General features: G+C 52.3%; 1 protein-coding gene across 5 annotated transcripts in view; it reads left to right on the top strand.

The window, feature by feature from the left end:
- Window positions 1–4,314: 4,314 nt before the first annotated feature.
- Window positions 4,315–22,378, top strand: part of DNAH17 (dynein axonemal heavy chain 17) — a 155,876-nt gene continuing 137,812 nt past the window's right edge. For 4 of the 5 annotated variants that reach the window (XM_017879371.1, XM_017879372.1, XM_017879374.1 and 1 more), the window contains exons 1-13: window positions 4,315–4,414; window positions 6,740–7,110; window positions 8,868–9,061; window positions 9,956–10,148; window positions 10,364–10,463; window positions 10,708–10,793; window positions 11,033–11,158; window positions 11,877–12,029; window positions 12,154–12,240; window positions 14,244–14,411; window positions 14,685–14,801; window positions 19,313–19,578; window positions 20,378–20,573. In XM_017879371.1, coding sequence (XP_017734860.1) covers window positions 6,766–7,110; window positions 8,868–9,061; window positions 9,956–10,148; window positions 10,364–10,463; window positions 10,708–10,793; window positions 11,033–11,158; window positions 11,877–12,029; window positions 12,154–12,240; window positions 14,244–14,411; window positions 14,685–14,801; window positions 19,313–19,578; window positions 20,378–20,573 — 2,031 coding nt within the window. In that variant the 5' untranslated portion in view covers window positions 4,315–4,414; window positions 6,740–6,765. The remainder of the gene's footprint in view (window positions 4,415–6,739; window positions 7,111–8,867; window positions 9,062–9,955; window positions 10,149–10,363; window positions 10,464–10,707; window positions 10,794–11,032; window positions 11,159–11,876; window positions 12,030–12,153; window positions 12,241–14,243; window positions 14,412–14,684; window positions 14,802–19,312; window positions 19,579–20,377; window positions 20,574–22,378) is intronic. The other variant, XM_017879373.1, reaches the window with a different exon arrangement.

Consider the following 22,378-nt stretch of genomic DNA (forward strand, 5'->3'; position numbering starts at 1 on the left):
GGGGAGAGGGTTTTTTTTTTTTTTTTTTTTTTTTTTTTTTTTTTTTTTTTTTTTTTTGAGACGGAGTTTGGCTCTGTGGCCCAAGCTGGAGTGCAATGGCGCGATCTCAGCTCACTGTAACCTCTGCCTCCTGGGTTCAAGTGATTCTCCTGCCTCAGCCTCCCCAGTAGCTGGGATTACAGGCACCCACCACCACGCCCAACTGATTTTTTTGTATTTTTAGTAGAGACGGGGTTTCACCATGGTGGTCAGGCTGGTCTCAAACTCCCGACATCAGGTGATCCACCTGCCTCAGCCTCCCAAAGTGCTGGGATTGCAGGCGTGAGCCACCACGCCCGGCTATTCTCTTTCTCTTCTTAAAGTCCTATTGGATTATAACCCCACTCTTATGACCTCATTTGACTTTAGCTCCTAAAGACCCCATCTTAGATACGGCCATGTTGGGGGTTAAGGCTTCAGCATACGGATGCTACCCTATGGAAAAAGGACCTTTGCAGATGTGATTAAGAATCTTGAGATGAGGAGGTAATCCTGGATTATGTGGGGGGAACCTGAGTGCCCTCCCAGGGGTCTGTGTAAGAGAGAGGCGGAGGGAGATTTCTCCCACGCACGCAGAGCCTGCGACAGGACAGAGACAGTGGCGGGAGGGATCCAGCCACAGGCTGGGAATGCCAACGACTGCTTTCTGGCGGCCACCAAAAGCTGGAAGAGGCCAGGAAGGCTCCCAGAACTGCGGAGGGAGCACAGCCCTGCTCCACACCTTGATTCAGACCTCAGCCCCTGGGAGAGAGAACTTTCTGTTGCCTTAGCTGCCTAAGGTTGTGGTGCTTTGTTAAAGCAGCCACAAGAAACTGCGACAGTATCTAAGCAGAACATAGAGGAGAACCATGTAAGTACTTAAGCTGGAGAGGCTGACTGTGTTGCAGGCGACAGGAGAGCTGAGGAGCCCAGCGGGACTGGGAGGTGACCCAGAGATCAGCAGCAGGAAGCTGCTACCTCTCCAGGGGGAAGGAGGTGACATCCCAGGGTCTAGGGCAGGGCCACCGGCAGAAGCTAAAGAAGCTTGGAGCTCCTGTGCCATCCAGGAGGCTCATGAAGTACAGAACCTGCCACCGGGTGATCGCTCAGAAAACGGTAGCCAGGACTCCTCTTAGGCCAATGTGGGCGTGAGCTGGCCAGCCCTCCTGTGCAATAAGCACCGTGTGTTTCTGGAACCAGAAATGCCCTTCTTGCCCCTAACGCCCCATGGATCGGGGATACTCATCCTCAGACCTGTGGCTAAGGAAGCCGACATCTCCAGAGGGGCCTGCGTTACTGGTTCAAGTGACAGCTGGAATTCGGGGAGGCTTCCTGAATCCTCCCCATGTCTGGGAGCTCTGGGGTGATATGCAGAACTGAAGTGATGGTTTAGTGACACTGGTTTTGCTCCTGGATGTTGGTGCGGGACAGTGCCAACTTCTGTAGGGGACACACCCTAAGACTGTACCAAGTCTGTTCCATTCATTCCCCTTCCCTGGTAGCTTCTGGAGAGCCCAGCGGTGGCCTTCCTATCCTCACGTGGCAGGGATGCTGCTGGGCACCCTGCTGCCAACGTGGCTGCCCTCAGCCCACCGGGGACAGGACCCTGCCAACCCTCCCATGTCCCTCTGAGCTGGGACAGAGGTCTTCCTTCACCTCCACTTTTTGTTTATTACAAATAATGCTGCTGTGAACACGAGTGTGTTTTGATTTCTCCCTGATGTACCCCTAGGAGGGGTAGCTAATTGGTAGCCCCATGTTTAACCTGTTGAGGAACCGTCACACTTTTCCAAAGTGGCTGCAGTGTTTACACTGTATCCGCCATGGATGAGGGTGCCAGTTCCTCCACATCCTTGCCTGTGCCTGGTTTTTTGTTTTGTTTTTTTTGTCTTCTCAATTTTGTCCATTCTAGTGGGAATGAATTGGGGGTGTTTTGTGTGGTAAAATACACATAGCCTAACATTTACCATTTTAAGTGTACAGTTCAGTGGCACTGAGTACGCTTAACATTGTTGTAAAAACACCCCCACCACCCATCTCCAGAACTTCTTCCCTATCCCAAACTGAAACTCTGACCCTGTTACCAGAAAGGGGTCCAGATCCAGACCCTAAGAGAGGGTTCTTGGATCTCGTGCAAGAAAGAATCCAGGGCGAGTCCACAGAGTAAAGTAAAACAAGTTTATTAGGAAAGTAAAGGAATGAAAAAATGGCAGAGCAGCCTGAGGGCCGCTGCTTGTCCCTTTTTGTGGTTTTTTTTCCTGAGGATATGCTAAACAAGGGGTGGATTATTCATGCCTCCCCTTTTTAGACCATCTGGGGTAACTTCCTGACGTTGTCGTGGCATTTGTAAACTGGTACGGTGCCGGTGGGAATGTAGCAGTGAGAATGACCATAGGTCACTCTCATCACCATCTGGGTTTTAGTGGGTTTTGGCCGCTGCTTTACCGCCATCTGTTTTATCAGCAAGGTCTTTACGACCTGTATGTTGTGCTGACCTCCTGTCTCACCCTGTGACTAAGAATGCCTTAACCTCCTGGGAATGCAGCCCAGTGGGTCTCAGCCTCATTTTACCCAGACCCTGTTCAAAATGGAGTGGCTCTGGTTCAAATGCCTCTAACAGCCCCATTAAAAAATAAATTCCTATTATCCTTCCCTAGCCCTTGGCAACCTCCATTCTATTTAATGCATTTGACTACTCTAGGAACCTCACTGAAGTTCATTTTACTTTGATTTGCGTTTTCCTAATGGCTAAAGATATTAAGTTGCTTTCCATGTGCATATTGGTCATTTGTGTATCATTCTTGAAGAAATACCTATATCCTTTACTCCTCTTAAAATTAGGTTGTTTTATTGTATTTTGACAAGTCCCTTGTCAGATATGATTTGCAAATATTTTCTCCCGTTCTGTGGCTCGTCTTTTCTCTTTTTGGAGTGCCTTTCAAAGCTCAAAAGTTTTTAGTTTTGATGAAGTTAAACTTTTTTCCTTTGGTCACTTATGCTTTTGGTGTCATATATAAGACATCATTGCCTTATCTGAGGTCAGATTGACTCCTGTGTTTTCTTGTAAGAGTTTTATAGTTTTAGCTCTTACATTTGGCTGTTGCATTCTGTTAATCTATGCTGAGTTAATTCGTGTAAATGGTGTGAGGTAAGGGCTCAGCTTTGTTCTTCCGCATGTGGATCTTCTGTTGTTCAAATACCATTTGTTGAAAAGGTGATTCTTTTCCCGTTGAATTGTCTTGGCACCTTTGCGAACTCAGTTGTCCACAAATGTATGCATTTATTTCTGGAACCTCTATTCTAGTGATCTCTGTCTATTGTTATGCTGGTAGCACTGTCTTGGTCACTGTAGCTTTATAGTGAGTTTTGAAATCAGGAAGTGTGAGTCCTCAAACTTTGTTCTTCTTCGAAGTTGTTTTGACTGTTTTTGTTCCCTCACACTTCCCTAGAAAATCGAGGGTCATTTCTACAAAAAAGGCAGCTGAGAGTTTGATAGGGATTGTGTTGAATCTGTAGATCAACTTGAGAATTGTCAATCTTATAACCCATGAACACAGCATGTCTCCACTGATTTAGGTCATCTTTATTTTGATGATGTTTTGCAGTTTTCAGTGTACAAGTCCTAACACTTCTTTTAAAAGTTTATTCCTAAGTATTTTGTTGTTTTTGATGCTATTGTAAACGAAATTGTTTTGATGCTATTGTAAATGGGAATTGTTTTAATGCTATTGTAAATGGGAATTGTTTTCTAAATTTCATCATCAGATTGTTTCTAATATAATTATAGAGAAATATAATTAATTTTCGAATATTTTGTATACTGCAAACTTGCTGAACTCCTTTATTAGCTCCACAATTTTATGGATTTCTTAGGATTTTCTACATACAAGATCACCTCATTGTGAACAGAGATAATGTCTTCCTTTCCACTTTGGGAGGATTGCTTGAGGCCAGGAGTTTGAGACCAGCCTGGGCAACAGAGACCTCATCTCTATAAAAGTACAAAATTAGCCACGTGTGGTGGTGTGCATCTTCTCGGGAGGCTGAGGTGGGGGGATCACATAAGCCCAGGAGTTTGAGGCTGCAGTGAGCTATGGTCGTACCACTGCACTCCAGCCTGGGTGACAGAGCATGACCCTGTCCCCCTCCAACCTTCCCTCAAAATGATGATCTAAGAGCCTTTCCACTGTGGGGTGACGGTTGGTTCCTCATTTGCTGCGTGATCATTGGTTACTTGGGTCCCAAGGGGAAGGTTCTAGAAGCCCCAGGTACCCTGAGGAGACTTCCAGAAGTTCTGTGGCAGTTGAAGCCCCTCGAGGGAAGGGAGCCATTTTCTTTCCTGGTTTGGGAAAGAGTTGCTGTTCAGTTTGTGGGAGAAGCTGTTTGCCTTAAGCTGGTGAGCAGCCTTCAACCATGCCGGGGGGTCGGAAGCCAAGCTGGAGGGAGCAGGGAGGCCTTCAGAGGATGGAGGTGGGACCCAGGCCCTGGCAGACGGCAGACCCTCCACTTACCCTGGAAGTGGCTCTGCTTGCCACCGGGAGCGGTCATGGCTCTGGACCCCCGGGGCTGGCTGCCCCCTACCAGCCTGGCCTCTTCCAGGGCTCCAGACTTCCCTGCTCCTGGGAAAGCCTTGCCTCAGCCCCCTGGCTTCTCCTGGAAGCCTCTAGGCCCAGCTTCCTCCTGTGGAGTCCTGAGGGCCTGGGGCAGGGGCCACCTCCCAGAGAAGCCGTCTCTGCCCCTCCAGAAGCATGGCGTGGGACAACCCTATTGTTAATTGGGACCTCCTGGCCTTCACCCTGGGAAACGGCTGGGTGGGAGCCTGAGATGAGACTGCCTGATCGTGCGAGAGACTTGCGGGGTGTAGGGGCCCCTCAGCCCACACACATCATGGGTTGGGAGGCAGCCCACCCCATGCCGTTCTTAGAAGAAAAGATGATTTTGTGAAAGCCCAAATCCACCACATCAGTAAAACCAGAGGACGTTTCCCTCCAGTCTAGTCGCCTGACCAGCTTGGCAAGGCTTCCAATCAGGAACCTTCCAGGACTGGGGCTCCCCTGAGTTCCTGATCCCTGTAGGAAGTGAGGACGTGATGTCTCCCCGGGTCTCGGAGATCCGGATGGAGATTAACGCAGCAGCGTGCTGTAAGCCCTGTGGGAACCTGGTGAACGAGTCATCTCCATAAATGCCACGCGGTGCTCCTCTTACTTGCCTGGTGGTGTCCCCTTTTCCTTTCACAGATATGCCTGAATCGGGCAGCTTTGCTCATGGACCGCCATGTTTCTGCCACTTGCTGGCCAAATATTCCCCAAGTCCTCTCACAGAGATGTTCGGTGCCCTGAAGAACTCCCAGACCATTTGAATGGCATGCTGCCCACTACTGCTTCCCATCGTAGAGTTGTTTTGCCGATATATAGCGGCCAGGGTGAAATACAACCTCTTCCATAGCGTCACTGTCTTTTGGGGAACTGGAGGCTGTTACAAACTTAAAAGCAATAGCTTGGGTCAAACCAAAAGGCAGAATTTGTGAGTGCTTCCAACGTCATCTGTCCACGCGGATGCTTTTCAGCAGCTGCTAGGTCTGGAGCAGGCCAGCCCCAGCCCACGGACCCCCAGAGCAGCCGAGTACACCAGGGTTCCCCCAGAAATTCAGGAGCTCCATACCTCCCAGACTGATGAAAACACTGCATCAGGCGACTCTTTGCATTCACCCCTGCCCTTGGAGAACTCGCCTCCAAGGCCCCCACCCCAGGCCTCTTGCCAGAGCCTGTCTTTATTTGAAACTTTGATATTTTGTTCATCATAAATTTGTTTGCACTCATTTTGATTTTTAAAAATATTGACACGCCTTTTCTCTTGATAACTGAGTGTTTGGGTGTGCCTTTAAATTCTGTGCCTACAGTGAGTACCTCACTTGCCTAACCTTTGGGACTTCAGGGTGTTCTTCAAGGGGATCCCTTCCCTCCAACTCTCTAGTTAACCCTGCCCCTGAGCATCTGAGAAGCTTGTGAGGGGTCTGTCAGGAATCTGCAGCTTGATTCCTTTGGGGGCTCACGCTGGGGGCTGGAGGGAGAAGCGGGGTGCAGAGCAGGGTAAAAGTTAAGGTGTACCACGGCTGAGGCTAAGACGGAGCGCCGAGTCTCACTGCCTGCACGTGGGGTCTGCTTCCTTCTTGCATTTTCCACATACTCTGGGGCTGCGACGTCTTTTGTTGCTTTGCCGGGACATTTCAACCTGACCCTCTAGCTTCTCATTTTGCCTTTTCCTATCCCATCCCCTTCACACTGTCTGGCAGTGATCATTTCCTTTTCTCTTTTTTTCCAATGTTCATCTCTCTTTCCCATCCTCTGAACTTTATGGTCACAGGAACGTAAGCACACACCACTTTGGGGCAGCCTCGCTCCTGGGAGACCCCCCCGCCCATGGTGGGGCCGGGGCAGGTGCCAGCACCAGCTAAAGCACACACCACTTTGGGGCAGCCTCGCTCCTGGGAGACCCCCCCATGGTGGGGCCGGGGCAGGTGCCAGCACCAGCTAAAGCACACAGACAGCACCCCTCCCCATCGCTCCCCACCCCAATCCATCCACAACTAAAAACTGCACACTGATGACCAACTCTTTTGTTCCTGCTCTGGTAGAACAGACATTTCCTGCGGTCCCAGGGATGGGTGGGAAATTAGGGAGCCTGGGAGACAGTTCACACCTGCTTCTTGCACCCTTAACAGATACCACTGTGTAAGGAAAGACCAAGATGACAATGACCCCGGACGTCAGACCAGAGTATCTGGAGGAAGTTGCCTCCATCGTCCTAAAGTTCAAGCCGGACAAGTGGAGCAAACTGATGGGTGCTGAGGAGAACGTGGCCCTGTTCACAGAGTTCTTTGAAAAGCCTGACGTCCGGGTGCTGGTGCTGACACTCAATGCAGCCGGCATGATCGTACCCTGCCTGGGCTTCCCCGAGTCCCTCAAGTCCAAAGGGGTTTACTTTATCAAGACAAAGCCCGATAACATCAACAAGGACAACTACAAGGCCCGGCTCCTTTACGGTGACATCAGCCCCACGCCCGTGGACCAGCTGATCTCAGTGGTGGAGGAGGTGAGCACATCCAGGCTGGCGTCGGGGGTCTAGAGCACGGCTGACTTCTCGGGAGTGGCCTTGAGTCCTGCTGCTCAGCCTGTGGTCCCTGGGCCAGTAGCAGCCGCAGAGCTGGGGAGGGATTGGAAATGCAGGTGCTTGGGCCCCGTCCACCCTGACCTGCTCAGACAGACCTGCTTGCTTTTGGTTTTTTAATCTTTTTTTTGAGACAGGGTCTCACTCTGCTGCCTAGGCTGGTGTGCCATGGTGGGAGCACAGCTTACTGCAGCCTCAACCTCCTAAGTTCAACCAGTCCTCCAGCCTCAGCCTCCCAGACTGGGACCACAGGCATACACCACCATGCCTGGCTAATTTTTGTAGTTTTTGGTAGCGATGAGGTCTCACCAAAAAATAGCCTGTTGCCCAAACTGCTCTCAGACTCCTGGGCTCAAGCGATCCTCCTGCCTCAGCCTCCCAAACTGCTGGGATTACAGGCATGAGCCACCATGCCTAGCCACAGACCTGCTGTCTGACAAGACCTCCAGGTGGTGCTCGTGCCCTTGAAGTCTGAGAAGCCCCATGCATCCCCTTGTTCTTTCCGGACAGCACTGGGACTGCCGTGCTGTGCCGGGTGCAGTTGCTGCCCATGGCCTGGGAAGGCGTGGACTGAGTACCGGCAGATAGGTTTCCCCAATTTTGAGACTTTGAGTTACAAAAGGGGAGAAAATGGAGTGTCACGTTATGTGTCCCTCTGCTGTCACCCTTGGCAGGTGCTGTGTCGGTCGGAGGAGGGACACAGTTTGGGGAGTCGGACCTCCAGAATGTGGGAGTATCTTAGCCTTCCTGGTCATCACCCTTCTCATCTGTAGCACAGGGGCCTGTGTGCTCGGCTTGTGCACCAGACACTCTCACAGTTCTGGAGGCTGAAGGTTGAAGATGAAGGTGTCGGCTGGGTTGGTTTTCCCCAAGGCCTCTCTCCTTGACTTGCAGATGGCCATCTTCTCCCTGTGTCCTCATGTGGTCAACCTTCTGTGCGTGTCTAATCTCCCCTCCTCGTAAGGACACCCGTCAGACTAGGGCCCATCCTAGTAACCTCATTTTAACTACTCACCTCTTTATGTATGTATGTATGTATTTATTTATTGAGACGGAGTTTTTGCTCTGTTGCCCGGTCTGGAGTACAATGGCGCAATCTTGGCTCACTGCAAGCTCCGCCTCCCGGGTTCAAATGATTCTCCTGCCTCAGCCTCCCAAGTAGCTGGGATCACAGGCATGTGTCACCATGCCCGGCTACTTCTTGTATTTTTAGTAGAGATGAGGTTTCACCATGATGGCCAGGCTGGTCTCAAACTCTTGACCTTAGGTAATCCACCCACCTCAGCCTCCCAAAATGCTAAGATTATAGGCATGAGCCACTGCCCCCAGCCCTTACTCACCTCTTTAAAGAACCTATCTCCAAATAGTCACATTTTGAGGTGCTGGGAGTCAGGGCTTCAGCAGATGGATTTGGAGGACACAGTTTGACCCACCACAGTCCTCCTAGGCCTTTAGCAAAGAGTGTGTGCCAGGGGTGCAAGAATTTGGGAATGGCTTTGGCACCACCAGGACAGGGCAGCTGGTATAAACTCCATGACCGGTCCCACCTCCTTCTGGAAGAAGGCCCAGTTTTCCCAGGGCTCCAGACGCCGGGTCTTTGGAATTCCCCTGGGGACCCAGCTCTGCAGTTGCCGAGCTGGTGAAGGCACAGGAGATGGAACCACAGAAGTGTTTCCTTTTAGGTCCTCTATTCTCTGTTAAACCAACGCGAGAACACGGCTGGATGGCCCCAGGTGGTCTCGGAAGACATCGTGAAGCAGGTCCACAGGCTGAAGAACGAAATGTTTGTGATGAGTGGCAAGATCAAAGGCAAAACCCTGCTGCCCATCCCAGAGCACCTGGGCAACCTGGACGGCACGCTGGAGTCCATGGAGAGGTGTGTGGGCCCAGCTGCTTCCAGCCACCACTGGGTGGGCAAGTGGCGTGTGCTTGACACTCCCACACCTGTTGTTTCCCTGCAGAGTGGCTTCAAGTGTTAAATCCAAGGAAAAGCAGGGCAAGGTGGTGCATTAGGTGGTGCTGAGACTGAGGAAGATGGAACCAGGGCAGGGAGGGAGCAGGCTCTGCAGCCCCTGGGGCTTTGGCACCTGTATCCACCACCCCACCCAGGTCATACATGTGTGCTGGTCCAGTCACCACCGGGCATGCAGAAGGTGTCCCACCTGTTAGCATGGCCGGGAAACAGGAGGCACAGCTTTAAGATGCGGGACAGGGTCAGTGAGTGGGAGTGGGAGGGACTCTCAGCAGGTACATGCAAGTCTGCGTTGGGGCTGTGGTGCCCCAGAGGACCTGGGAAGCCCAAGGGACTCCAAGGTGTCCCCTCACATCTGCGTTGCCACAATTTGCAACCTCCCCGGATATGTGAGACCCTCGTGACAATTGGTTCCATGCTTGCCTCACGTGGGCAAGTCCTCCACTGATCATTCACAAAGCCTCAAGCAGCATGCCCGGTGGTGGCGCCAGAGGAGCCATCTTGAATAGGGTTTAAATAGGATTTACTTAATTCTCTCCCTCTTCCTTGGAGGTGAGCGCCTCCAGGCACTGGCAACTCTGACCACACCCGTTATTTCCCTGGGGTCTCTTCCTAGCTGGGAGTCTTGGCAACTTCTTTAGCCTCCCCAAGGTGGCTGGAGGCACCAGGGACATGAGACCAGACAGTGCTGCTGCTGGTGGTTTGGGATTGGTGGGCAGAAGGCTTCAGGGGAGAGCTTGGGGGGGGACCCATGTGTGTGTCATCATGAAAGCAACGCCCCAACCTTCTGTCGGGTAGGATCCCCTCTTCGCTGGACAACTCGCTCCTGCACGCCATCGAGACCATCATCATTGACTGGTCCCACCAGATCCGGGATGTGCTGAGCAAAGACTCGGCCCAGGCGCTGCTGGACGGGCTGCACCCCCTGCCCCGAGTGGAGTTTGAGTTCTGGGATGCCCGGCTGCTGAACCTCAAATGCATCCATGAGCAGGTACGGCCTCCTCTGTCCTGTGAGGCTACAGCATTGTCCCAGCTGGGTGACCTGGCTAGCTCTCAGCCTCCCAGTGCCTACCTCCCAGGAGTCCTGACCTGAGGGCTCTGCTGACCTGTGGAAATTCTGCAGCCCCAGCCAGCCACAAGGTCAGGTTGGCCTCATTGTAGGGTCTTCCAGGTCAATGAAAGGTGGATCTTCTCTCCCCTTCTCAGCTAAACAGACCCAAAGTGAACAAGATTGTTGAGATCCTAGAGAAAGCCAAAAGCTGCTACTGGCCAGCCCTGCAAAACGTTTACACCAACGTCATGGAAGGTGAGCCTGTGACCACGCCATGAGTTCCGCACGAAGCTGTCCGTGCCTCCTGGGAGGGCTGGGTAAGGCCTGTCGCCAACCCTAGGATGTTGGCCTCCCTCTGCAAGCAGCTTTCTCACCCCCCTCCACTTGAGAAAGGCCCCGTTTCCTGAAGGAGCAGGTCTCGGCACAGGGAGCCGCATCCCCGTCGTTTCTGAGCAATTTCCGCTCCTTACCGGTGGGAGCTTGTTCTTGTTCTGTGCAGGGCTGAAGGAAGCCAACGACATTGTGCTCTATTTGAAGCCTCTACGGATACTGCTGGAGGAGATGGAGCAAGCCGACTTCACGATGGTGTGCTGGCAAGGGAGAGCTGACTTTGGTGGGGAGGGTCTTGTTTCTTCAAGGCATGTGGGGCTGTGGGGTTCTTGGCTGTCATCAGATGTGTGGGCCTAGGGAGTTGCCTCTCCCCTCCTCCTTGGGGACCCTCTCCTGGATGCCCAGTGACAGCCATGGGAAGGGGAGGGCTGGGACGCTGGGATAAGGTGCAGAGGCCGGTCCCCTCCAGCGTGCCTGGGCCCATCTCCCCCCAGCTCCCTACCTTTATCGCCAAGGTGCTGGACACCATCTGCTTTATCTGGGCCACCTCTGAGTACTATAACACACCTGTCAGGATCATCGTCATCCTGCAGGAGTTCTGCAACCAAATCATCGAGATGGTAACCCTCCCCTGGCCCCCCGGGTCCCCTTCCTCCGCTCCTGGCTGGGGCCCTTTCCCGGTTCACCGTTTTCCTGCTGCCCGTGTTCCCCAGCAGTTTGAGCGCAGGCCAAGATGTCGGCACAAGCCTTTTCAGTCCCCGAGCCGCGATGGAGCCCTCCTCGAGGCTACCTAAGTTCTCCTAGGGAGAGCACTGAGGGAGAAGAAAGGGAAGATGGGGACAGAGCAGGAGGTCTGCCCCGAGAGTCTCAGCACCCCGAGACCCGTCCAGTGCTTTGTGGGTCTCTCTAACCCCACGTCGAGCCACCTTCTGTCTCCCTTAGCAGAGACTTTCTTTCCTTCCTCCCATTCATAAGCACCCACTAGCCAGCCACGGTGTTTAAGTTGAAGGGCTGTATCCCCTGGGCCACCTCTGTGTATTAAAACTGTGCTGTGACCCCATCTTCACGACCAGAAGGGCACTGGGGTCCCCTGTCCCTGGAGGGCCTGTCATCATCTGCGACCCCCGTCCATGATGCTGCAGCCTTGGCAAAGGAGGAGGGGCTGAGGAGGGGAAGGCAGCTCGGTCCCATAAAAATGGCCCAGCAGTGGGCGGCTGGGAGGGGTTACTTCGGACATCCACACATTAGAACAGATCGCAGCTCCGGCAGGCGGCGTGCCTGGACGTCACCCCGAATGGCTTGTCAGAGCTTTCAATGTCTGTCTGCTCTCTTGCCCAGACACGGACCTTCCTGAGCCCGGAAGAGGTGCTGAAGGGTCTGCAGGGTGAAATCGAGGAAGTCCTGAGCGGCGTCTCCCTGGCCGTGCACGTGCTGAAGGAGCTCTACCAGACGTACGACTTCTGCTGCACGAACATGAAGCTTTTCTTTAAGGTAGCCCTTCCGTGCAGGGCGAGGGCCAGGGCGAGACACGAGCAAGTTCGTATGGGCCCCGACATTTGAGAAAGTGGGGACGTTTGAAGCAAACGCCGCCTCGTCTCTCTTTCTCTCCTCTAAGGACAAAGAGCCCGTGCCTTGGGAGTTCCCTTCTTCTCTTGCCTTTTCCAGGATGAATTCCTTCTCCCACCGCATCCAGACCATTGAGGTAAAAACAGAACTGGGTGCATCTTGACCTCCACTTCCCAGACTGCTCCTACCCTAGGACGCCCGCAGCGTCCATCCCTAACCCCCTGGACAATAACTCCCCAGGCAGAAAATAAGTCAGGCCCAAACATCTGTTATGGGGAAACCAAGGCTTTGCAGCAGCCTCCACCATGCCCAGAGCTGTTAGCCAAGAGTAAAAATGACCCACTTTGGGTGCTTCTCCCCTTATCTCGTGCCTTCTGTCATGAGCAGGTTACTGATAAGTTTAAACCACTGCGTTCAGGACACCTGGGGGCCAACAGCAGTCACTTAGTGTGGAACTCGATTATTACAAATGGAGACTTAAGGAAGGCCCCGGTGTAAGCACCATGTGGATACAGAGGACACACAGCAGACAAAACCTTAAAAATGGTGCATGGCCCAGCCCGGTGACTCACACCTGTAATCCCAGAACTCTGGTGGGCCGAGGAGGGAGGATGACTTGAGCTCAGAACTTTGAGGCTGCAGTGAGCCAGGATCGCGCCGCTGCACTCCAGCCTGGGTGCCAAACTGAGACCCTGTTTCAAAAAAAAAAAGCTGCTCTGGGGGCTCTGGAGAGAAGAGATGAGAGGGATCAAGACAGGGTAGGGCAAGAAAGTTTTGCCTTTTGTATCTTCTGCATGGTGTAATTTTTCAAAACTTTGTGCACATATAACTGTATAACTCACATCCTTAAAAAAAGAGGAAAATCATCCTGGAACCGTAAGGCATTGACTTTAGAGTGGACACCATTGTCAGCAGCTTGGGAGAGGCTCGTCCAGTTCTCATCTACACCTCCTGGCGGACAGGGGAGGGAGGCCCGCTCAGGAGTTCAAAATTGCAGTCAGAGTGTGGACTCATGCCTGAAATCTCGCAGACTGAGGACGTGGAGGGTTGCAGTCACTTCTGGACAAGGAGCTGTGATTCCCACATGACAGATTCCTGAATCAGAAGGAAGATTCTGGGCAGGAGGGGACTTGGGAGGTGGAGGAAATGGCTTTGCTGTCCACCCCCTGACAACAGGCCATGTCAGCCTCGTCTGTATCCTCCGTGTCGGGTGGAAAAGCCAAGAGCTCCTGACCCTCAGTGCCTGTGCTTCTCCTTGGGGTGGTGATGGTGTTGGTGGTGTGTGGTCTGATGCTTCTGGACCTGGGAGAATGGCACCCACCTCAGCACCAGTTTAGGGGAGTGATGTCAAGTTCACAGGAAGATTTCCAGTCTAAACTCTGCCTGCACTGTGCCTGGTACGTGCAGGGGCACAGAAGACCGTCCATGGAGCCTTGGAGACCTCGTTTGGGAAACGAGAACCACACACACAGAACCAGCTAATGGGATGGGCCTGAACGTGACTAAAGTAAATGCCAGCCATGCAGACGGGAGACCAGACCTCTGGAAAGGAATGCATTGCTATGGGGCAAATAATGCTAGGGGGCAAAATAGGGAGCACTTCAGGGAGAGGGGGCATGAGCCACGCCTGTGAGGAAGCAGAATTTCTACACATGTGTCCATCCAGGCATCCCAGCCACTTTCCTCTTGGATCACCTTCAGGACATGGCGCTCTGCATAGGATGGTCTTCCAGGTAGTAGCGAATTTAAAGCTTAGCAAGAGCGTAGAAATCTTCACCATTCCAACCACTTCCCACAGCAGAGAAAACGGAGGTCCCAGCAGAGAGTGATTTATTTAGAGATGCGGTTTGGCCAGTCTAGGGTCAGGACAGGATCCCAAACTTGACCCTGTCCAGCTCCTCGTCATTCACACCTCATAGGTAATTCAGAGCCCTTCCTTCCATCCCCTCTTTCTGCAGGCAATGGAACGTCTGCTTAAAGAACAGCACGGACACAGAGGGTGTCCTCCCACCCCCACGGTGGTGTCTCCTGGGGACAGTTTGCTCTCCAGCTCCTCCTGCCTGGGGTCAGAGCTAGTTTTGTAACTGGACTCGTGAGTTTCGTTGTGAAGATGAATTGACTGTTTTTCTCCTCCACTAGGAACTCTATAAAACAGCGATTGAGTTTCTGAAGCTGGAGAAAATCGAGCTTGGGGGCGTGCGTGGGAACCTCCTTGGGAACCTGGTGACCCAGATCTATGACGAGGTCTTTGATCTGGTGAAGGTTTTTGCTGACTGCAAATATGACCCCTTGGACCCTGGAGACTCGGTAGGTCCTCAGGCAGGGTTGGATGAACCGAACTCGGTGAGAACAGCAACAGCCTCAGTACCAGCTTAGGGGAGTGATGGGAGGGCACACGGAGGAAGCAGGTGCTGGGTGATCCCAACCCTTTGAAAACTGGGTAGAGCAGTCCCCACAACAGTGAGCACACTGAGCTGTGCCTCAGCCCCAAGTCCTCTCAGCAGGGGCGGGGGCTGGAGAGGGTGCCCTTGGCTGGCTTTGCACGCTGATTACGAGGTTGACATTTCCATTTGCCTTTAGAATTTTGACCGTGATTATGCTGATTTTGAGATCAAAATCCAAGACCTGGATAGGAGGCTGGCCACGATCTTTTGCCAAGGATTTGAGGACTGCAGCTCTATTGAGTCCTCTGCAAAGGTAAGGGTGCCGTGGGGACTCAGGCTGATCTGGAGCCTGGTGCCTTGGCACTGGATTCATGTCGAGAACGATCTTGGAGACCATTTCATCCTCTCCATGTAGAGCTGATGCCCAGGGAGGGGGGGCCCTTTCTCCTGTGCCTCGGAGTCAGTCAGCAGTGAACATCCACTGTAGCTCCTGATGGTTCTTACTGCCACATCTTAGAGGAAGAGGAGCAAGTGAGTGTGAGATGACATTTTACTGATCCTTCTTAACTCTCACTAAGAAAAAAGGGGACCATTTATTCTTGATTCGGTTTTCCCACTACTCGAAAGGAGTGAAAGTTACAGAGGTAAAGTTGGTGTAAAAATAAAATTCATGCAGATTTTGGCCCACTGAGCTGAATTTATACAATGCCTTCGTCCATGCAGGCCACTTATAACAGATTGCTGTAGACCGAGTGGCTTAAACAACATACATTTCATTTCTGTCAGTTCTGGAGGCTGGGAGGTCCAGCAGACTCGGGGTCTGGTGAGGGTCTACTTCTGTTCCTAGATGGCCATCTTTTCATTTGGTCCTTACATGGCAGAAGGGACAAGGGAGGTCTCTGGGGTCTATTTTTAGTTTTAAGGGGTTTTTGTTTGTTTGTTTTTTAAGATGGAGTCTTGCTCTGTTGCCCAGGCTGGAGTGCAGTGGTACAATCCCAGTTCACTGCAACCTCCGCCTCCCGGGTTCAAGCGATTCTCCTGTCTCAGCCTCCCTAGTAGCTGGAATTATAGGCACATGCCACCACACCTGGCTAATTTTTATGTTTTTACTAGAGATGGGGTTTTGCCATGCTGGGCTGGTCTCGAACCCCCGACCTCAGGTGATCCACCCACCTTGGCCTCCCAAAGTGATGGGATTACAGGCGTGAGCTACTACGCCTGGCCTAGTTTTTATTTCTATAGAGACAAGGTTTTGCTGTGTTGCCCAGGCCCATGAGTTCTGGGCTTGACTGCTTCCAGGGCTCCTGATCTGAACCGCTGGGCCAGACCAGCTCCCATGACTGTGAAGGCAATCGAGTTGGCTCGGGCAACCTGGGCTGGTGGTCATCTTTCAGGGGACGTCAGGGCTGAGATTCCTGAGGACAAAGATCTCTCTCCCACAAATGTCAGGATGTTCCTTTGCCCTTTTGAACACTCTTGCAAAAAAAGCAAATATATGGGAATTTGAAGCTCCACAAATTAAGGATCAAGTAAGTCTTGGATCAAGTTGGTGTTCTAGGCAAAATATCAATGAATGCAAATTAATACAGCACTGCCTTGCTGTGGTTGAAAAAGTTATTCAATTATACTTGTTGAAGCAAGATGAGGCTGACTTGATTCAGACCTTATTCACAATTTATACCGTCGCAATAGATACAGGCATAGGGAGAGCGACGGGGCTCCACTTTGAATACACTGCAGGTAAGTAGGAATTTCCAGCAAAGGAGCAGGGTGGGGGTCAGTGGATGGAAAAATACTTAGAGGTGACATCAGGGGTTGGGGGATTCTGGCTAAAGCAACCTCAAGATTCTAGCTGGAGGCAGGTTAGGATAATCAGACATCCCCTGGGAGATGGTAGAGGATGGAGACCCTGATGAGAATCTTTGGCCAAGCAAAGAATCTTTGTCAATGTTCCCTTCCTCAGAAGGCTCTTCCCCAGGTAGCTGCAACCCTGGTTTGCAGGGTCCTCACTTCCTTCCTTCTACTCAAATGCCCCCCAGGCTGGTGCCTTCAGCAGCAGCCTGCCTTCCCTTCTCAGCAACGGCCCTCCCTCATCTCGTATTCAATTAGGTACTAATGTCTGTGTGTTCCTTGTCTTCCCAACTAGAAGGTAACCCCCCTGAGGGCAGGCACTGGATTTGCGTTCCCTTAGAACTGAGCCTAGCCCAGGGCAGGCACTTTTGAATATTTCCTGCAGTGCAGAACTGGCTCTTGCCGAGGGAGGCTGGTTGTTCTGGCTGTTGCTGCAAGGTAGTTTCACTCTAGCGTAAGCCTTCCACGTGGAGCCCCTGAAGGGTAGCACAAAACTGTTAGGGCTGCCCCAGCGCAGAAGGGTCCCAATGGAGCCAATTCTTTTATTTGGAAACCTCACTTTTGGGTCTTTAAAATTAAAGATGGGGCACAGGCGCATGGGCTGGGTGGGCGGGCAGGCAGCTGACTTCCGCAGATCCTGCACCCCAATGCCAGCTCCACAGGGGAGGGCTGTGACTCCCCGCTTCTGTGCCAATGAGGAAAATCAGAAAAATTAAGTAACTGGTCACCTGGCCAGGGCCAGACGAGTCCCCAGAGTCTCACTGGCCCCAACATGGAGATTTCGCCCCCTACATCTAGTTTGGAACAAGGGAAAGAGCAGATAAGGACCAGCGTATGGGTCTGGGCTGAACCTCCACCAGAGTTCACTGGGGGATCCAGCAGTGGGGAGGGAGCTGGGCTGGTGAGTTCTGCTTTGTGAGCCCTCGGGAGCCCTACCTAGGCCCCTACCCTGTGAGGAGCAGGAGGTCCTGGAAGAAACTCAACCCCACCTCTGCAGAACAGAGCCAGCGAGGGACAAACGCAGTCACCCCGCCCCAGGCTTTCCCCTCCGCATCCCTGGCCACTGTTAGGGTCAAGACGGGCTTTTGTGCTTTAAAAGAAAGAGTCTCTTTTAAAAAACGTTTTCACGGTATGTTTATGCTCGATTTAAAACAAAGGGGAGGGTGGGGAGAAATAACTCTTGTAACCCATTTCCATCGCCATCTGTTCGCCTTTCTCTTTGACCTGAGAACATTCCCCCCTGGTTTTACCGCCCTGTGCTCTAATGACTGTAGGCCCCTGGGGTTTCTCTCCCTCCTGTCCCTTCCATCCCCTGCCTCTTCCGGACTTAGTTCTCATTATCAGCAACTCACACACAGCCAGGAACGTTCTAGAGCAATTTTCCACATGATCGCCTCTTGGCAGAAAACAGAATTCGCTTCCTTTCCAAAAGTCATTAAGCCAAAAACTAGATAAACATGAAAAGGAGGAGAGAGAAATGGGAAGAGAGAGAAAAAAAAACGCTGGGACAGGATGATCATAAACCATTAAGAGGAACATTTTTTTTTTCCAACTGCCCCATGTCAATGCTTTGAACAAGTGAAACTGGTGACCTCATACGTCAGCAGGCAACTGTGGAGGAAGCGGGTAGCTGGCAGGACACCAGCGTTTCCGTGTCTGCCTGAGAGTCCACAGCTGCTCCATTTGTACAACCCACAGTACAAATAGGTCCAAGGGTGACAATTTTTTTTCTAAGTCCAGGAGAAATCAGAATTTGGGTCAGGAAGGTTTGAACAATTTTGAAAAATACAATTATTTTAAAAACAGCTGCAGTCTTGCATTTGGGAAATCTGTACTTTTTGGGGCCTGAAAAGTCTCCCTTTCTTTGTGGTCATGTTTTCGTCTTTCCTCCAGCGGCCATTTCTAGGGACAGTGGTCACATTTCTCAGACCCAAGTCTGGGGCAAGTCTGAGACTCAGGCTCACCACAGCAGGTCTGGCCCCACTGGGCGCAAATGATGGTAGCCCCGGGAAACTCTCACGGATTTCCCACTCACACCCAGCGCTTGGGGACCCTGTTTCATATGAGATTGTCTTCCCTGTCTCTCGTCCCCTACCCACTTGGTCTGACCCCCAGAGCTTTTTCAGAGCAAAACACATTTCCTGATGGTGGTTTTCTGCCTGAGCTGCCCCTGAGAGCGGCAGTGCTCTATCCTAAGAGGAAGAATTCTTGTGACTAAAACATTTCCCCATTTATCTTTATCAGAGTAGAAGCCCGGGTATATAAATGCAACATTATGGCTATTTTTAAATTGTTGACTTGGAGTTGTTTTGGGTTTGTTGTTTCTGGAGACAGGGTCTCACTCTGTTGTCCAAGCTGGAGTGCAGTGGTGCAATCTTGGCTCACTGCAGCCTTGACCCCTGGGGCTCAAGTGATCCTCCCATCTCAGCCTCCTGAGTAGCTGGAACTCTAAGGGTACACCCAAGAGAACACAAAAACTGGACCCAGCTAGTTTCATGTATTTTTTTGTTTGTTTGTTTGTTTTTGTTTTTGTAGAAACAGGATTTTGCTATGTCACCCAGGCTGGTCTCGAACTCTTGGGCTCAAGTGATCCTGCTGCCTCGTCCCCCCAAAGTGTTGGGATTACAGGCGTGAGCCATGGTACTCAGCCTATTCTTTAATTGCTTGAATCTTCCTTACCAGAATTCTGATTTTTCCTGGGCTTAGAAAAAACTCTCATAGGTCTTGGACTTACTTGTCCTGTGGGATCACAAGTCGAGTATTTGCAGACTCGGCCTAAGTCAATGGGAGAAGCATAAAAGCACCCACTGAGTCAGCTGACACACACAGAAAGGTTCCAATGGATTATTTTGTTTTGGCAAGGTGCACATTCTCTCACTTCTGAAGGTTGGCCCTGCTCGTTCTGTCCACAGCCACAGGCTGGGGAAGGGGAGCAGACTCAGCCAAAGAGGCCCCCTTCTCCTTTCTCCCCAGCTCCTGTACATGTGTGGGGGCCTCCTGGAGCGGCCCCTGATTCTTGCCGAGGTGGTGCCCAGGTATTCAGTCATGCTGGAGCTGTTTGACACTGAGCTGGACAATGCCAAGATCTTGTATGATGCCCAGATCGCAGCCTCCGAGGAGGGCAACATTCCCCTGATCCACAAAAACATGCCTCCCGTGGCCGGGCAGCTCAAGTGGAGCCTGGAGCTGCAGGAGAGGCTGGAGGTGTCCATGAAACACCTGAAGCACATCGAACACCCGTGAGTCACAGCCCTGGCCAGGGGCAGGCAGGGGCGGGTACCCCACCTCCATGGTGCGGGAGAGCGAGAGGGACTTTCCCATCCCTGAGCCAGACCACCCCTCCTGTCGACCAGACCATTACCTCCCAGAGCAAAAGCCCAGAGGAAACCCTGTCTGGTCCTCCCTCCTCCCCTGAACGCCTTCTTGGTGGGAGTGCTCAAGGGGAATCTGGCTGGTCCCCACCCTTGCCCACCAGCCTGGTAGACATGAAGGCCACCCAGCAGGAACAGGCAGAGGCTGTGTATGCAGTCGGCTGAGCCACTGTTGCGTGCACTTGGCTGAGGTTCCCAGATAGCCAGGGGCCGGAGAGGCTTCATGGTGGACACAGGGACTGCTGCAGGGGAGGCCCGGCTGGAGGTCTTGGCCTGGGGAGGCCGGTGCAGCTGACCGGGCAGTGGGGAGGCTTTTATGCAGTCGTTTGGGGGGCATATCTGCTTTCATCTGTTTGACCCCAGGTTGGAAGGGAGAATGAAAGTTGGAGAGGGGCTGGCAGTCATTCATCCAGGCCTGGTGGTCGGGAGCTGGTTGCTGCGTGGGTTCTATTTTGGCCTCCTGGGCCAGTGGCTGCAGACTGCAGGTCCGAGTTCTGTTTGAACATTTGGTCTGGCCACTGCTTGTTTGCATATTCATTCTGTGAGCCTTGAGTAAATGGGTGGCTGGCCATTTCGGCACCCCAGATCAGGCAGCAGCAATGGGACACACCGAAGACACCCCACAGGAGATGTCCAGTGGGGCCTCACCTTCCCACTCTGATTCCAGGGTCATGTCTGGAGCGGAGGCCAAGTTGATTTATCAGAAGTATGATGAGATGATGGAGCTGCTGAGGTCCCACCGCGAGAAGATCTACCAGCAGTGGGTGGCGGGCGTGGACCAGGACTGCCACTTCAACCTGGGGCAGCCACTAATTCTGCGGGACGCCTCCAGCAACCTCATCCACGTCAACTTCAGCAAAGCGGTGTGTGCCAGGAGTGGGCACCCGTCAAAGGCTCCTTGGGAGCCGGGGGCAGGGCCTGCCAAGGTTCTCTCAGTGCAGATTTATGGAGGTCAATGTTTATATCACAGTTAGCCTAAAGCTTCACTTTTTAAGTATGTCCAGGGTATATTGAAGACATGAGGCAAAGCAGAAGCAATTTTGACAGTAGCTTCAATGAGTATCTTCTTGAAAGCGTTCATGTGATCCCAAGAAGAAACATCAATTTGAAACTGGGAGGAAGAAAAGTATTTGCCCAATCTATACAAATGCGCTGGCTGGTCAAGCCAGGCACGCTGGGGAGAATTCACACTCGTGGGCTTTGGGATGTGGGTTCTGTGGCTAAAACCCAGGAAGTTCAGAACAGAGGACGGAACCCTATTCCTACAATCACAGCCCCAGAGCTGCCCAACCTACACGCGGCAAGGCAGGGAAACCAGAGATGCGGCTCTTCTTTGGAAATCTTCCCATTCACTAACATTGGTTCTTTCATTCACTGAATACTGAGTACCTACTATGTGTATGTGCTTGGGATAAATGAGTGAGCCAGAGATTCAGAGATCTGTCTGTCCTGCCCTCCTGGAGCCGACCTCCCGGCAGGAGGGCGGGGAGGATGATCAGTTAGCATTCACGAGGGAGTCAAGCATGTGATACTGTAGAAGGTGCAGTAGGTTCCACAGAAGGAAAAGCAGGAAGGGCAGGTTAAGAAGATCAATAGAGCTGGTGGAAGGAGCAGGTGCAAGTTTAGATGTGAGCAGAGACTTGTGGGAGGTCAGAGTGCCACTGAGCAGAGATGGAAGGGACAGCCTTGCAGCAGAGCACACAGCTAAACGCCAGGAGGCACACGAGAGCCTGGTGAGGTCCAGGAGCAGTAAGTAGGCCAGTGGGGCGGGGGAGTGGGCAAAGGGGAGGTCGTAGGAGAAGAGGTGAGAGGTGAATGAGGAAGGGCCCCATGGGCCACAGAGGGACTTGGGGCTTAGTTTGAGCAAGATGGCAGCCCCTGCAGGGTTCCAGGCAGAGGAGTGCTGCGATTAGATTTCTACTTGTAAAGGATCCTTCTCCACGCTGTGAGGTGTGTAGATTGAAGGGAGCTGGGGCTGGGGGAAATTGTAGGAAAATCAGGAGCCTCTTGCCACAATCCAGGCAAGAGATAACAGCTGGGAGGTGGTGGCTGGAACCAGAGTGGCAGCAGTGAAGGTGCTGGTGAGCTTCTGGACTTGATCATAGTGCCATGGAGACTCCTAGTGGGTTGGAAATGGAGCACAATTGGAAGAGGGGAGTCAGTCCCAGTGTTTTGGGGTCAGGTGAGTAGACAGGTAAAATTGCCATCAGCCAAGAGGGCAGGTGGGGCAGGCCACAGGGGACGATGGGCTGCTCTGCTTTGGTCTTGTTGGGTGTGATATGTCACCTGGACATCCAAACAGAGGAGCTGAGTAGGCGGGTGGATACAGAAGTCTAGAAGTCACGAGAGAGACTGGGGTTGGAGACATAAATGTGGGAGCCACCCACACAGAGATGGTACTTATAGCCATGACACTGGATGGCATCACACCTCATTCAGTGGAGATGACAAATGGGCTGGCTGGTCAAGGCAGCTATGATGTTGGATGACATCACACCTCACTCAACTGAGTAAATTGAGAAGGACCAAGCTCTATGGCTCCCCATCATGGACATCTTGAGATTATCAAAAAAGACTAATAATGGTGACCAGGAATGTGTGGTGTCCTAGAAGCCAGGAGGACACTGTGTGCCCAGGAGGAAAGAGTGCCAGCTGCTGGGGATCCCAT

The sequence above is a fragment of the Rhinopithecus bieti genome, unplaced genomic scaffold (genome assembly GCF_001698545.2).
Source record: "Rhinopithecus bieti isolate Rb0 unplaced genomic scaffold, ASM169854v2 scaffold_9899, whole genome shotgun sequence".
In the NCBI taxonomy this organism is placed as follows: domain Eukaryota; kingdom Metazoa; phylum Chordata; class Mammalia; order Primates; family Cercopithecidae; genus Rhinopithecus; species Rhinopithecus bieti.